We start from the raw sequence: 17,582 nt of genomic DNA on the forward strand, positions 1-17,582 counted from the left end.
TATTAATTAAATTCCACCAAAAATCTATGCGGATAACTTATATTACAGCATTGCTTGTTGCTTCCCATACATGGCGGTTGTCCGTGCTTTATTGACAAAGTTGAGCAGCAGTTGTTTGTGTTATCCGTGTTTAACCGGCTCTCTTATTCCGTATTTTCGAAGAATATATTCCACACTTGAGGCTGCACATGGTAGATATTCTTTAGTATATTGTACGCTGAATAACTGTAGTGCTTTATATTTTCCCATAAAATTTAATTTTAGTCATTTGAATATTCTTGCGAGGATGCCGCCCAAAGCTAAGAAAACAGTGATCGCCAAGGTAAGTTGTTCACGGTCGTTTCCAGTCAACTGGAGGTACAGTTTAAAATAAGACAGGTGTTCGTTAAACTTTAAATTTAGAGTACTTATTTCTACATACGCAACAAGGTTTTACTTATTTCTTAACACTTTTACTTTTAAACGCGTGATACGAAGGAAATATGGCCGGCATGCGTTATTGGCGCTAAAAATATTGTTTGAATGGAATAACGTAGATTGTGAGAAATTATATAATTTAAGTTTATTCAGATTTAAAGACTGGTATGCTCTGATAAATCCGTAATTTTGTTGTGTTTTGTAAAAATATTTCGTTATTACCATAAATTTTATTTCACTCGGCGAAAAATTCATTATTTTGTACATAGTGTTTGAACTTAAGCTTGTGCGCCAAATCGTTGTCTACGTTTAATACTAGTAAGTACCGGGTAATCATAGCTTAATATATTTAGAAATTATATGAATTATTGTTATTTGAACAAATTGTTTAGTAAATAGCGTTTCACTTGCACGAGTTCCAAAATTAGATTGAAATCGCCAGAAATTTTAAAATCGTTCTTGACTCTCTTTAGTAAGCTGTCTCATGTTATTCGCGGCGACGTGTAGGTATTGCTTAGAAGTAGGTGCTAGGCGGAACATACATCATTTGAGGAATGCATTTCGACATATTTTATTACATTTGTTCAGCGGAGACAATTCTGGAAACGTTGTTGGATACAAATATGTTCAGGAACACCAATCCGTAGACTCTTGAAATAACAAGTCTCTAGTGTTTTTAGCTGTTTACATAGCTATTAGTATCTAATGAACACGAACATTTTTGTGACTGCAGCGTGTAACTTTTAATTTTCTTCCTGTAAGATAAATCCTTGTTTTTTCAGTCCAAATTGGGGTGAGTGTAGCCACAAAGTGTTTTATAACAAGAAAATTACGTGTTTGACAGTAACAAATTAGAAAATATAATAAAAGGTAAACAGGTATACCACATTTTAATAAAAGATAAATGTGTGTCCCACATTTGTAGCTCATATTAAGTAAACTATTGGCGAGCCACAGGTTGCCCTGATCACCCAAATCCATGCGAGGCTCAATTTAACTGTCCACAATCTCAACGTTACTTTTGGATCCTAGTGTACAGTGCTACAGATTAAGAATTCCAGTAGTAATATGTTGTTTTATCGTTTTCTTATTTAGCAAGTAATTTTATTATTACAGTGTTTGTGAACATGCTAGCAAGGGTCTGTAGGGCACTACTAAACATGAACTCAATTTTACATTAATATCTTTTGTAAGATTTTATTGTCAAGACATAGAAAATGGTGACACCCTAAAGAATTATTATTTTTTTCTTTCTGCAAAAATTCATGTGTTGGATTGCAAGTTTCGTAGTATGTGAGTTAATTATTGTAATGGTGGTGTGGTTGAACACACATCACTGACAGATGATGGTTTTTGTTTTTAGAGATAATGACAAGCACACTGGTTTTGTGACTTTCTAGTAACAGGAATGGCGGAATACACTTACATTCAGGTAGGCTACGTAGCTGAACATTAACAGGATTTAGGGTACCTTATTTTTTTCATGGTATTCTTAGTGGCTATTATCGCCAAAACTGGCAGAGTGAAAGAATAGAAAACTTATAATAAAGTCTGTGTACTGTGTTTTCAGTAAAGTTTTTACTTTGCTAGAATATATTTCAAAGCATTGCCTCAACAGGGCTTCAGTTAGTGCTCAAAGCACTTTATTTGTGAAGTCACAAGTGTCTTATAAAACCATATACTTATGTAATAATTCAAAGAAAATTTGGAAGTTACTTCATTGTGATGTCTTGTCGTTTTTGTTGTTGTCTTCAGTCCAGAGACTGGTTTGATGCAGCTCTTCATGCTAACTATCCTGTGCAAGCCTCTGTGTCTCGGAGTAACTAGTGCTACCTACTACCTTCTGAAACTGCTTAGTGTATTCATCTCTGTCTCCCTCTATGACCTTTCCCCTCTGCACTTCCCTCCAATACTAAATTAGTGATCCCTTGATGCCTCAGAATGTGTCCTACCACCCTCTCTCTTCTACTCAAGTTGTGCCACAAATTCTTGTGCGCAATTCTGTTCAGTACCTACCCATCTAATCTTCAGCTTACTTCTGTAGCACCTGTCTATTCTTACGTAAAATGTTTATTGTTCATGATTCACTTCTATACATGACTACACTCCATACAAATATTTTCAAAAAAGACTTCTCAATATTTAAATCAACATTCAATGTTAGCAATTTCCCTTCTTCAGAAAAGCTTTGCTTGCCACTGCCAGTATACGTTTTACATCCTCTTTACTACGGCCACGTGACCGAGCGAGGTGGCGCAGTGGTTAGCACAATAGACGTGCATTCGGGAGGACAATGGTTCAATCCCGCGTCCGGCGATCCTGATTTAGGTTTTTCATGATTTCCCTAAATCGCTTCAGGCAAATGATGGGATGGTTCCTTTGAAAGGGCACGGCTGACTTCCTTCTCCATCCTTCCCTAATCCAATGAGACAGATGACCTTACAGTTTGGTCTCCACGCCCCCCCCCCCCCCCCCCCCCACATCAATCCTTCGGACACCATCAGTTATTTTGCTGCCTCAGCAGCAAAACTCGTGTACTACTTTCAGAGTCTTGTTTCCTGCTCTAATTCCATCAGCATCGCCTATTTAGTTAGACTACATTACATTAAGCTTTTTTGAGTTTTATTGACACTCACCTTATATTCTCATTTCAAGACACTTCATTCCGCTCAACTGCTCCTCGAAGTCCTTTGCTGTCTCTGACAGGATTACAATGTCATCGGCGAACCTCAAAGTTTTTATTTCTTCTCCATGGATTTTAATTCCTACTCCGAATTTTCCTTTTGTTTGCTTTACTGCTAGCCCAATATACGGATTGAATAACATCGGGAATAGGCTATAGCCCTGTCTCCCTTCTCAACCACTGCTTCCCTTTCCTGCACCTCGACTCTTATAAATGCCATCTCGTTTCTGTACAAATTATAAATAGCCTTTAGCTCCCTATATTTTTCCCCTGCCACTTCCAAAATTTGAAACAAGTATTCCAGTTAGTATTCTCTAAAGCTTTCTCTAAGTAGCAAATGCTAGGAACGTAGGTTTACCTTTCCTTAATCTATCTTCTAAGATAACTCGTAGGGTTAGTATTGGCCTGTGTGTTACAGCATTTGTATGGAATCCAAACTGTCTTCCCCCGAGGTCAGCTTCTACCAGTTTTTTCAAATCGTCTATAAAGAAACTGTGTTAGTATTTTGCAAGTGTGACATATGAAACTGATAGTTTGGTAATTTTCACATCTGTCAACACCTGCTTTCTTTGGGATTGGAGTAATTATATTCTTCTCGAAGTCTGAGGGCATTTTGCCTGTCTCATTCATCTTACATAATTGAAGAGTTTTGTCATGGCTGGCTCACCCAAGGCTATCAGTAGTTCTAATGCAATGTTGTCTACTCCTGGGGCTTTGTTTCAAATTAGGTCTTTCAGTGCTCTGTCAGTTTCTTCACGCACTATTAAATCTCCCATTTCATCTTCATCTCTGTCCTCTTCAATTTCTGTAATATTGCGCTCAAGTACAGGTGCCCTTGTATAGACCCTCTATATACTCCTTCCTTCTTTCTGCTTTCCCTTCTTTGCTTAGGACTGGTTTCCCATCTGAGCTCTTGATCTACATAAAGGTGGTTCTCTTTTCTCCGAAGGTCTCTCTAAATTTCCTGTAGGCAGTATCTATCTATTCCTAGTGATACATGCTTCTACATCCTTACATTTGTCTTCTGGCCATCCCTGTTTAGCCTTTTTGCACTTCGTGTCGATCTCATTTTTGAGACATTTGTATTCCTTTTTGCTTGCTAAATTTTCTGTATTTTTATATTTCCTCCTTTCATCAATTAAATTCAATATCTCTTCTGTTACCCAAGGATTTCTTCTGCCCCTCGTCTTTTTACCTATTTGATCCTCTGCTGCCTTCACTATTTCATCTCTCAAAGCTACCCATTATTCTTCTATTCTATTTCTTTCCCCTGTTCTTGTCAATCGTTCCCTAATGCTCTCTCTGAAACACTCTACAACCTCTGGTTCTTTCAGTTTCTTCAGTTTTAATCTGCAGTTCGTAACAAATAAATTGCAGTTGGAGTCCACATCTGCCTCTGGAAATGTTTTACAATTTAAATCCTGGTTTCTAAATCTCTGCCTTACCATTATATAATCTATCTAAAACATTCCAGTGTCTCCAGGTCTCTTCCAAGTATACATCCTCCTTTCATGATTCTTAAACCATGTGTTAGCTATTATTAAGTTATGCTCTGTGCAAAATTCTACCAAGCAGCTTCCTCTTTCATTCCTTACCACCACCACCACCCCCCCCCCCCCCCCCAGTCCATATTCAGCTACTTCTTTTCCTTCTCCTACTATCGAATTCATCCCCCATGACTATCAAATTTTCATCTTCCTTAACTATCTGAATAATTTCTTTTGTCACATCATACATTTCTTCAATATCTTCATCTTCTGCGGGACTAGATGGCATAGAAACATGTACTACTGTGGTAGGCATGAGCTTCATGTCTGCCTTGGCTACAATAACGTGTTCACTATGCTGTTCGTAGTAGCTTATGTGGAGTTCAAATTTTTTATTCGTTATTAAACCCATTCCCTCATTACCCATATTTGATTTTGCATTTATAACCCTGTATTCACCTGACCAGAAATCTTGTCCCTCGTGCCACTGAACTTCACTAATTCCCATTATATCTAACTTTAACCTATCCATTTCCCTTTTTAAATTTTCTAACCTACCTTTCTGATTAATGGAAGTGACATTCCACGCTTCAATCTATAGAATTCCAGTTTTGTTTCTCCTAATAACGTCCTCCTGAGTAGTCCCAGCTCAGAGATCTGAGTGAGCAACTATTTTACCTCCAGAATATTTTACCCAAGAGGACGCTATCATCATTTAAACATGCAGTAAAGTTGCATGCCCTCAGGAAAAATTATGACTGTAGTTTCCCCTTGTTTTCAGCCATTCGCAGTACCAGCACAGCAAGGCCGTTTTGGCTTATGTTAAAAGGCCATATCAGTCAATCATCCAGACTATTGCCCCTGAAGCTACTGGAAAGGCTGGTGCCCTCTTCAGGAGGCACACGTTTATCTGGCCTCTCAACAGACACCCCTCCCTTGTGGTTGCACCTACGGTGCGGCTATCTGTATCGCCAAGTAACGCAAGCCTTTTGTATTAGAGCCCCCCCCCCCCCCCTTCTCCCGATATTGAAATCTCAGATGTAGTGACTGACTGATCTGTAGTGCAGCCCGAGGCCTAGGTTTGGTTGAAAAGTGACAGTTTGCTTGTGAGTTGCTGAAAGCAACTAATGTTTATATCCACTCCACATTGAAAAATGCAAAGGGGCTCCAATACATAATGTTTACCCAGCAATCAGTAAAATTCACTGATACCTGTTACAACACGTTGATATCTCAGTGAAGATCTCACAATAACCATCTTGTGCCTTGATAATAAAGCAGCAGAGTCCTACATCAAAATATACATTGGCGTAGTAATAATGTTACGGACTTAATAAATAAGTTGTCCATGAGTAACTCTGCATGGTTATTCTTCTTCAGTGTTTCATGTTAATATTGATTTTGCTCCTTTTCCCAACAGTTTTTGTTGTATATATTAACCCCATATTCTAAATATTTCTGGTACTTGATTAATTGCAGTGTTACTGACATATTTTAAAAACTATGTTACTAAGATTTTGGTAAACATTTTTGGAATACAGTGATCAATAGATTATTATATTTTGACTAAAGTTCAGTCTTGATGACACCATTTATGTTTCAATGACATAGGTAACCGGTGTGATCAAGACTGAACTTTAGTCAAAATATGTTACTAAGAGATCTCAAATCAGTATTTAGGTAAAATTAGGGAAAGGCCACCATTTACCTGTAGAGGACTGGTGCGGTGCGCAGAAACCAGTAATAGAAAACAATTAACACTGGCGTTCGGACTCTCTCTTGCTAGGAATAAAGACTGCACACACACACACACACACACACACACACACACACACACACACACACACACACACACACACAGTAACAACGAGTTTATTTGACATAATTGTATTTAGGTATCCATCCATATTGTGGACAGGAAATTCACTATTTGTCGTGGTGGTTACAGGGAGGGGTGCTAGTGTTAACAAGCACATGATTATCTTTCAGATGAATATGTGCCTATTACAAGGGTATGTGATATTTCGGCAAAACATAAGCCATTCCATTGAATTAATAGTATTTCTAAAACAAATTGCATCAAAAATGTTAGTCAGTATCATATTTGCTTCTCATTGTTTGTGTTTAACTTTATTGTGGCAATATAGTGTTAACACCATTTCGGCGATTTAACACTCGGGCTTTTGGACAACTTTGCTGTGATTGTTGCTGGTGTAGCTTGTCATCAAAGTAACATGTGTTTGTTACAGAATTTGTTATTGTCTTCTGCTACATGTAGCATAAAGCAAATTGGCTTTTTATCTTGTACACTGTAAGGTAAAACTCATTGCATAGAACGAGAAATAAAGTTGGTTAAATGTGTTTTTGTCACATTTGTATACAGAGTGTTTTAAAGTTTTCTCTCTCTTTTTAACGCAGGAAGAGGAAGATAACATGTCGGAAAAGATGGAGGAAGAGGAACAAAGAAACGATCCTGATGGAGACAGTAATAAGGAGGAAGATGAAAAGCCACAGCCACGTTCCGGTGGGCGGCAGAGTATGCGAAACTTGAATAAAACTGTTAAGTACCATGAAGATGATTATGTAAGCTCAGATGAAGAGCGACGCACAAAAGCGAGGTCTAGAAAACGTAAAACTAAGTCACCAGATGATGATGATTTTGAGGAAGCTGAAGGGACCAAAAAAAAGGCAAGGGGTAGAAAGGGAGGTGGAACCAGTAGAAGGCGATCTGCAAAGGACAAAGATAAAGATGATGATGATGAAGATGAGGATGAGGATGTTGAGGAAGCTCCTGAGAAGGCAACAAAAGCAAAGAAGAGCAGGATGAATCGTGTTGATAATGACTATGACTCAATTGACTTTTCGAGCGATAAGACTACGAGTGATGGGAAACCATGGAATCTAAAGATATCTTCCTGGAATGTTGGAGGCTTAAAGGCATGGCTCAAGGTAAATCTTCAGTTATGTACATCATGCCACTCTATAGAGAACTAGTTTTTGAAGACAGATGTTTGATAGAGTGCTCCCCCCCCTCCCACACACACACACACACACACACACACACACACACACACACACACAGGAGTTGAAATTTATCCTTTCTATTGTTACCAACAAAAAATTTAGTCCTTTAAACAGAATTACATTTGAATTTGAATAATCTCTGGCATTTGTAGTTCAGTTATTGTTGATCTCTCTATAAGATCTTTATAAAGAGAAACTCCTGAGACTTTTTATACCAGCTGACATTTCATTTGTCTACATACTTTTTCTCAAGTTTCACCTCAGTATAATGAAAGTTGTGTACTGAAGGGGGGGGGGGGGGATAGAGATAGAGATAACATGACAGCCTTAAGAGGAATTACGAAGTAGCACACGGTCACAGGAAATAGGCATAACTATTTTCTACCAGCAAATAGTTCTTTACTTTTAGTGTGATGTACTCCTTAAATTTGGCATTCTGAATTCTCAGTTAGAACACAACTACACTACTTAAAACGTCCAAGGGAATTGTCTGATTGGATATGTCAAAATTTCACCTTCCCCTCCTCCTGCCTCCTCCTGCCCCCTCCTCCCTCCTGCTTTACAAATGCACCCAACTAAGTTTTTGTCAGATTTTAATTTATGAAACACCATGTGTGCTTTCAAAATACAGCTGAAATTACTTACATTTGCTATATGCCTTACCAGTTGTAGTGTACGTGTATTAATTATATCTTGCTGTGTAGGTTTACAGCTTATCATTCAAATGAATGTCAAAGAAATTAACCAGTAAGTCATGCATATTTAAGAGGGACACTAAGATAATGATGAGTGTCTTGTGCATGTGGTGCTTGGTAAATTGCAAAAATTGAAAATGGACATGTTTCAGCCACCACCATTATGTGTATGGCAGAAAGTTGTGTATCTTGGAGAGCATAATCTTACGTTCGCTACCAGAGTAGTGAGGATGTTATAAACATCCCTATGAGGAAATCCACAACCTTTTAAGAGATTTGCATGCTGAAGAGATACATGGCTGTAACAATAAGATTGTGATTAATGGGCATTATCTGCCTGTGGGACACCTGTACTCCCCTTGTACTAGGCTTTCTCAGATATCAAGTTTACTGCTTGAATGTAGCTGCTTATGGGAATGGGATAACATTAACTAATACCGGCAGTTCTGTCCTCAGTGACCTTGACTGTCTTTTAGAAATTTCTTGTACTCGATAAGTAGAAAGCATAAGAGAGATGTGCAAAATGAAATATGGGACTTAAAACAATGCATGACGGATTCAAAATTATTGGTTTTAGGAGAAAGAAGTGTAATTTCTGTGAGTTTCACTTTTATATTTGGATTTTTAACATCTGAACATTTGAAGTAAAACCTGGAATTGATAGCCATGAAATTTTTTAGTTAATATATGTGTATATAAAAGGGGTAGGCTATTGGAAAATGGATGTTGTGTATTTGCCACAGTAGACAAGACACTCGGATCCAGTAGATAGAAATTGAAGCTGCATGCGAGATAGTTTGAGCAAGGCTCAGTATCAAGAATTGGTGTAAACATATAATTGGATCCTTCTTCCAGCCACCAGACTCACCCCCAGATGTACCCCAAAATATAAGAAAACCTCAGCTCGCTAGTACATACGTCCCTACATCATACCATTGTCTTTGGAGGAGACTCGAAACAGCATACAGTTGTTTGGGATTATTACAGTTTTATAAGTAGTTGGTGTGACAAGACATCTTACGAAACAATACTAAATGGTTTCACTGAAAACTACCAAAAACTATCTATATGATACTAAAGTACAAAGGGGACTAAAATGAGTAGAAAGATTCACGTGTTCATTAAGCTAGATAACGAGGCAGTTGGTCATTTCTCTAAGAGGAACTCAAAACATTTATCTCTGGACATGTAATAATATATGAAAAGGAAAGTTGCTACTCACCATATAGCGGAGACGCTGAGTCGCAGATAGGCACAACAAAAAGACTTACAAATAAACTTTTGTTCTTTGGGGTGTGCAGTGCAAAATGTCTGTTAACGACATGATGATTTATGAATAATAGCCAGCTACACTGCTATGTAAGTTGTTTATATTTTATCTCATTCACAATGAGCTTATTTCGGAAAATTGCCGTCATCAGTTGATCAGGTGCTCTGTAAATACATAGAGAAGCGATGGTCTTAATGTAATGGTTTTGTAACTATGATCTGAAAATTTATAATATGTCATTAGGTATTTTACGTTACACATAACATTGTTGCTGTCATGTCCCGCCTGTTTTGGAATTATTACTTTCTCCCAGGTGTACAGTGGAGATGTATATTGGATGTTACTTGTTTTCCATGTATGCTACATTTCTGACAGTTAGATCCCTCCCGCTTTTTACCTGTTTCCAAAGCTTGAAAAACACCTCTGAGAACTCCACTTCCTCTCTGTCCATCTCCTTCTTTCCCCTCTCATATGTCCATTTCCTCGCTCTCTCCTCTCTTATTGTGCAATAGGTATCCTACTTTTTCCATTGGAATTAATTTTTTTGCAAAAATACAATTATTATTATTATTGTTATTATTATTATTAGACAGTCTGAAACAAAAAGTACTTTATAAATTTGGAATGATACAGAAATTTATTGAGATAACTTACAGAATCGGTAGATATGTCATTTTGTAGCAAACATCAAGTTTGATTCACTTAGTGCATCAGTACCCCATTCCGCCCCCAGAGTGCAGTGAAGTGCACAGTTAAAATCGCTGCTTTCACTGGTACGGAGTGTGCCCACTGTGTGTTGGTTTCATGAAACGAATTGTGCAACCAAATGTTTGGCATAAATTTCACACCGAATACACTAAAGAATCTCCAGGCAGGCCTACTATTTACTCTTGGCGCAAAAACATTCTTGAGATGGGTTGTTCACTGCGACATGACAAATCACCAGATTGTCTGCATGTTGATGATTATGTTGAACAGGTTAGGCAGAACTTTGCCCGCACTCCACAAAAACCAGTGTGATGTGTGTGTCACAAGACTGGCATACCATAAAAGACAGTTTAGCTATTACTACATAGACTCGTACATGGAAACCATACAGATTCACAATGGCACAGCACATTAGTGATGCAGATGAGGTTGCTTGTGGGGAATTCTGTGCAGAAATGTTTCATCAGATGGAGTACGACGAGATACTCCTGAACACAATAATCTTCAGTGATGAATCAGCCTTTAATATCAATGGCATGGTGGACAACCACAACTGCAGAATATGGGACAGCAAAAATCCACATGCAATCCTGGAAAACATTCATGACAGTCCCAGAGTTACTGTGTTTTGTGCTTCTAGCAAATTGAAATTGTACAGCTCTTTCTTCTTCTTGGAGAAAACTATCACTGGTATTTATATCTGGATATGCTTGAAAACTTTTTAATTCCACAGATTGATGATAATCGAGATACCAGGGTTCATTACCAGCAAGATGGTGCACCACCTCATTTCCTCACGAAAGTCTGAGGTTTCATTGATAATTGTTTCTCAAGTCAGTGGATTGGCTGTGAAGGATCTCTACCATGGCCATCTCTCTCCCCAGACTTGACACCACTGGATTTCTTTCCTGTGGGTTTCATTAAAGGCCGTGTGTACGTTCTTCCCCCATCAAATAGTTTGGCCGACTGAAAAATCAAACATATGCTGGTGTTGGAAATGACACTTGATACTTTTGTTTGAAACCTGAGGTTGTTTTCTACAAAATGACACATCTACCAAACCTATAAGTTATCTCAATAAATTTCTATATCATTCAAAAGTTCTAAAGTCCTTTTTGATTCACTTTCACTGTTGATCAGAATCATTCACTGAAAATGAGCTGGTTTATAAACAACCGGACCTGCAACGCTTCGCAGTTGCTAATTTTTTTTTTTTTTTTTTTTAATTGAATGTACATCCTAAATTTCTCCTCCGCTCCTCCTGCCCCTGTTCATCTCCTCCCCTCCCCCAAGCTCTGTACATCCTCTCCTCATCCTCCTTCCCCTCGTTCTTTGTCCATCTACTCCTCCTCTTGTCTTTGTCCATGCCCTCCTCCTCCCCCCTCCCCTCCCTCTTCTCTCCTATAGTGTCATCGCCCTATCTCTCCACTTTCCCTCTCTCTGTCCATCTCCTCTTTTTTCTGTTCTATGTCCATTTCCTGTCTCTCCCTACTTTCTGGCATTGAGCCTTGCTTATCATTCTTACGAACGAAACCTCGATTGAGAATTGAAATTGCTTGAAATCAATAGGTAAATCAGTTGGAATCATTGGTATATGGGGTATGAGAGATCTCTTGTAGCAGGATCTATGAGGATAGTAACTTCAATGGCAGTATTTTGTTTAGTTTTCATCTGCAAATGGGTAATTTCTACCACAGATTTTTGTGTTGCCGTAACAGAAATCTTGTTTTGCGTACCTGCTTCAATTCTTGTAGAGAATTAGCAACTTTTTAGCTCAACAGATTAAGATGTAATCAGCAGGTTTAATTTAAAGTTCACTGCCTTGTAATACATTGCACTAGGCAATATGCAGATCCACTGTGAATGCTGTTTGTTCTCAAATGCAGGATGAGTTGGTTGACATTTCTGAGCTGCTGGAAATCACCCTGACTATAGTCAAATGATTGGCAGCTGCTGCAAATTGATGTGTTGGAAGAGCTACCAAGAGTCGTGTACCTGTGAAAATGGTACCAAAGGTACCATCGTAGTACTATCCTCTCCTATGGATTCTGTCTCCTCTGCAGAAAGTACAGGATCTGTAATTATCCATCCACTTGACTGTGAGTGGGACATCAGTGTTAGACGTAGGCGTCCTGTACAGGGTTGACAGGGACCATGGAGGTTTAGAAGTCGTACCGATCCTGCTAACGCAACAAGTCTGAGGTACTGTCTTTGAATGACACTGAGCCAGTGGGACTCACTTCACTTGTTTTGGAGAAACCTGTTTTGTCTGGTGTCAGGAGGAAGCAAACACGAAAGGGTAGGCGTCTATTAATTGTCAGCAGTTCAAATGTATGGCAAATGATGGTATCCCGTAGGGAAATGGCAGCAAGGGACAGGAAAGGACACCAGGCACACCCAGTGTGTATGCCCGGGGGCCTCATTCAACGTGTTGAAGAGGCTATTCTGGCAGCTGCAGAGGTAACAGGGTGCAACCAACTGGCACACATTGGAACAGGTGATACCCATTGTCTGCGCTCTGAAGTCATTCTTGGGTCATTCCAGTGAATGGCGGAGAAGGTTGAGAAGATTGGCCTTGTGCAGGGAACTTCAACGAAGTTCACAATTTGGAGCATTGTCCCCAGATCTGATCCTGGCCCTTTGGTTCTGAGCCGAGTGGAAGGACTGAACCAGAAACTTCAAAAGTTCTGTGACAAGCTAGGCTACAACTTGTGCCACGGGGTTGAGAACTGTAGGGTCCCCCTAAATAGGTCAGATGTGCACTAAACATCAGAATCTCCTACTCAGGTAGCTGACTATGTGTGGGGTGCACACAAGGTTTTTTAGATTGGGCGACTTCCATCTAATCCAGAAAACAAAAGCTGTGGGTAACCCAGCAGTATCAGTGTAAGGTCAAAAGAAATGCCTTCCACAGGTGTGAGTATTAAAATCCTAATGATAAACTGCTGAAGCATACGCAATGAAGTGCGAGAGCTTGAAGCACTCATGAAAAGCAGTCAAGCTCACATAATACTAGGTATAGAAAGCTGGTTGAAACCTGAGATTTTTGAGGAAAATTTAAGTGTATATGGAAAGGATAGGCAAATGTATTTGATATGGTAGACAAGAAACTCAAATCCACCAAGATAGAAATTGAAGCTGCATGTGAGATTGTTCGGGCAAGACTTGGTATCAGGGGTTGCCATAAAATAATTGGATCCTTCTATCGCCCACCAGACTCATCTCCTGATGTAACTGAAAACCTTAGAGAAAACCTCAGTTCATTTTGCATGGAAGTCCCACAATTATATTGTAATATTTGGTGAAGACTTTTATCATTCAACAATTTATTTGAAAAATTAGTTTTGTTAGTGGTAGCCATGATAACGTGAAAGTTTACTAAATGTCTTCTCTGAAAACTAACTAGAACAGATAGTTTGGAACCTCAGGCATGATGGAAAATTATTGGATCTAATGGCAACAAATAGACCTGATGTTTTTGTAGATTTCCACATCAAAATTGATGTGCGGTTGTGGCCTCAGTGATTACCAGAGTACAAAGGACAACTAAAACAAGCAGAAAAATATATATGTTCAGTAAACTAGATTAGAAAAATCAGTAGTGTCTTGTCTCAGTGAGAAACTTGAAACTTTCAGCACAGGGCAGGAGCAGGTAGAGGAACTCGGCTCAAGTTTAAAAGAATAGTTGACCACGCACTAGATAGATGTGTGTCCAGTAGAGCAGCTCGTAATGGGAGGGAACCTCAATGGTATACAGTCACTGTATAGAAACTTCTAAAGTAAAATAAAGCATAAGGCTATGGATAGAGAGATGATGCTAAACGAAAAACATTTGGCTGTCGAGAGAGCAATGTGAGATGCCTTCAGTGAGTGCTGTAGCATGATATTGTCAAGTGATCTTTCGCATAACCCAAGGAAAATCTCGTTGTATGTAAAGGCTGTTAGTGGTATCAAATTTAGTGTCCAGTCCGTAGCGAATATGACAGGAAGCGAAGCAAAAGCTGAAATGCTTAGTTCTGTTTTCAAATGTTCCTTTTAAATGGAAAACCCAGAAGAATTGCCCCTACACTGAAATCATTATAATTGAAGCTCCAGAGCCCTATAGAATCCCTGTCAGATTTTCTACTGAATTTGCGGCTGAGGTCTGTCTGCAAGAAGGGTAGTTGAAGTATCCGCAAAATTACTGTCCAATATCCTTGACATCGATTTGTTGTAGAGTCTTGGAACATATTCTGAACTCCAATGTAATGAGGTATCTTGAACAGAACAGCCTCCTCAATGCCAACCAGCATGGATATTGAAAACATTGATCAAGTGAAACCCAACTCGCACTTTTCTCATGGGACACTGAAAGCTTTGGATCAAGGCAACCAGGTAGGTGCAGTTTTTCCTGGTTTCCAAAAAGCATTCAACTCAGTACACCATGTAAGCTCATTGTCAAAAGTACGACCTTTTGGGGTATCAAGTGAAATTAGCAACTGGATTGAGGACTTTTTGGTAGGGAGGACATAGCGTGTTACCTTGGATGGAGAGTCATCATCAAATGTAGAAGTAACTTCAGGTGTGCCGCAGGGAAGTGTGTTGGGATCCTTGCTGTTCATATTGTATATTAATGATCTTGCAGACAGTATTAATGGCTACTACTGGCTTTTCGACAATGCCGTTATCTATAATGGTGGACCATCTTTGGGAAGCTGCATAAATATTCAGTCGGATCTTTATAAGATTTCAATGTGGGTAGACTGGCATCTTGCTATACATGTTAGAAATGTAAAATTTTGCACTTCACAAAACGAAGAAAGTAGTATCCATTGACTAGAATATCAGTGAGTCACTGTTGGAATTGGCCAACTCATATGAAACCCTGATGTTACACTTTGTAGGGTTGAAAAATGGAACGATCACAGAGGTTCAGTTGTGTGTAAAACAGGTGGTAGACTTCGGTTTATTGGTAGGATACTGGGAAAGTGCAATCAGTCTACAAAAGAGATTGCTTACAAATCATTCATGCGTCTGGCTCTAGAATATTGCTCAAGGGTGTGGGACCCATACCATATAGGCCTAACAGAGAATTTTGAATGTATACAGAGAAGGGCAGCACGAATGATCACAGGTTTGTTTGATTCGTGGGAGAGCGTCAGAGAGATACTGAAGGAACTGCACTGGCAAACTGTTGAAGGCAAATGTAAGCTACCCCGAGAAAGTCTATTAACAAAGTTTCAAGAACCAGCTTTAAGTGATTACTCCAGGGATATACTACAACCCCCAACACGTCACTCACTTAGGGATCATGAGGATAAGATTAGAATAATTACTTCACGTGCAGAGGCATTCGAACAATCATTCTTCCCATGTTCCGTACATGAATGGAACAGATAGAAAGCCTAATAACTGGTACAATGGGACGTACACTCTGACATGCATCTCACAGGGGTTTGCAGAATGTGGGTGTACATGTAGAATTGTGAGCTGGTCTGAGATTGCAGCACACTCTGAAAATACCGCATTATGCACCAAATCACTGGAGTGTTACATAGAAATATAGCAGTAATATGAGCTGCAACATTGTTTTTCGCAAAGCTTCTTTCATTGGCATGTCAGATTACTATGAAATGTATCAGAACTTTATCATCTTACATACACTACTGTGTTTGGTATGAGAACTATGCTCCACATGCGGGCAGCTGCTTGTTTGCAATCTCTATTTCCTTGTTAGGTATTGTTTTTCCTTTTTAGTGTCCTCAGGGTTGCCACAGATTCTGGAAATCAGGGAATTTCAAATGTGTAAGGGAAATTTGGAGGAAAAAAGAAACACCGGAAAAATCTTGTTTGTATCTCAGTAGATGAAATGGTTTGTTTTCTGAGATGTCACGCAGCATCACTGGTTGGGTGCAGCTAAAAATGTACACTGCTTTCCTATTCCCTCATTACTACTGCTTCTCCCCTATCTAGCACTCCCTCAGCTTGTAGTCAGTACTGCCACCACTTGTCACCACTAGCCTGGCAGCTGCAGACGAGAGGCAGGGATGCATGAGGAATGGTTTGTTTGGATCTGATTCTCAGAGACTGTAGGCGCAGTGAGTGGAGACAGCAGTCATGCGTGCATGAGTCGTGATTGAGTGAATGTGTGCGTATTCTTGTTTTGTGACGAGGGATATGTCCGGAAATTTAGTTTTGAGAGTGTGATTGTCTTTTCTATGTGCGCGTCTGTGACTCAGCGATCACCTTTGCGGTGAGTTGCTACCTACCCTCGTTATTATTGATTCTCAGAATATTTGCACAAGTTATCTAAGGGGAGAGGAGAGGGGAAAGGACTGTGCAGGTGCACTGGTGTGTGTTTGTGGGTGGGGGGATAGAAGGTGCGTGTACATTGTGGCTGGAATGGGAGCAGGTACAAGGATAGGCAGATGGACGAGGACTAACAAAGATTGAGGTCAGGGGGAATTACAGCAACAAAAGATACGTTGCATAGAGGGTTCCCACCTGTGCAATTCACGAAATCTGGTGTTGGAAGAATCCAGATGACACAGGCTGTGAACAGTTATTGAAGTCTAGCAAATCATGTTGGACAGCATGCTCAGTAACTGGGCGGTCCAGCTGCATCTTAGCTGGAGTTTGGTGGTGACTGCTCATGTGAACAGAGAGATTGTTGTCATAGTCATGCCCTTGTAGAATGCCACACAGTGGTTGCAGCTAAGTTGGTAGATCACATAGCTCCTTTCACAAGTGTTCGTTCTTTTCATGGGGTAAGAAATACCTTGCAACAAGAGTAAGTACTCTATGACATTGACCAATTACTTAACTTGCATTTATCATGAATCTCCAAACGACTAGAATAAAGGGAGGTGACTCCTGTATTTAAGGAAGGTAAAAGAGCAGACCCAAAAAATTACAGGCTAATTTCCTTGATGTCAGTTTGGAGAAGAATTTTTGAACATAACTGAGTTTGAATAAAATAAGATTTTCTTGAGACAGAAAAGCTTCTTCCACTAATCAGCACAAATTCACGAAGCATCACTCATGAAACTCAGCTTACTCTTTGGTCATATGATATCCATGGATGAAGGGCAACAGACAGATTGCTTATTCCTAGATTTCCAGAAAGCGTTTGACACAGTGTCGCACAGGAGACTTAACAAAGTTCCAAGCATGCAGTGCAGCCTCTTGATGCTGTATCCAGCAGCCCAGTATCCTGTCTCAGCCACATCCCTGCCTACTCTCAAAGGCAGCAGTAGCATCTCCCCTCTCTCCTATCCTGCTGTGCCCCCACACCTTTTCTGTATGACCATTTCCCATAC

The 17,582-nt window shown here is 39.5% G+C and overlaps 1 protein-coding gene across 6 annotated transcripts in view; it reads left to right on the forward strand.

Moving 5' to 3' along the window:
* The window catches only part of LOC124711157 (DNA-(apurinic or apyrimidinic site) endonuclease), a 70,629-nt gene that overhangs the window by 442 nt on the left and 52,605 nt on the right, over nt 1–17,582 (forward strand). The window contains exons 1-2 of one of the 6 annotated variants that reach the window (XM_047241065.1): nt 41–191; nt 7,006–7,536. In XM_047241065.1, coding sequence (XP_047097021.1) covers nt 189–191; nt 7,006–7,536 — 534 coding nt within the window. In that variant the 5' untranslated portion in view covers nt 41–188. The other 5 variants (XM_047241063.1, XM_047241069.1, XM_047241066.1 and 2 more) reach the window with 5 other exon arrangements.

Source organism: Schistocerca piceifrons, chromosome 8 (genome assembly GCF_021461385.2).
Source record: "Schistocerca piceifrons isolate TAMUIC-IGC-003096 chromosome 8, iqSchPice1.1, whole genome shotgun sequence".
Classification (NCBI taxonomy): Eukaryota; Metazoa; Arthropoda; class Insecta; order Orthoptera; family Acrididae; genus Schistocerca; species Schistocerca piceifrons.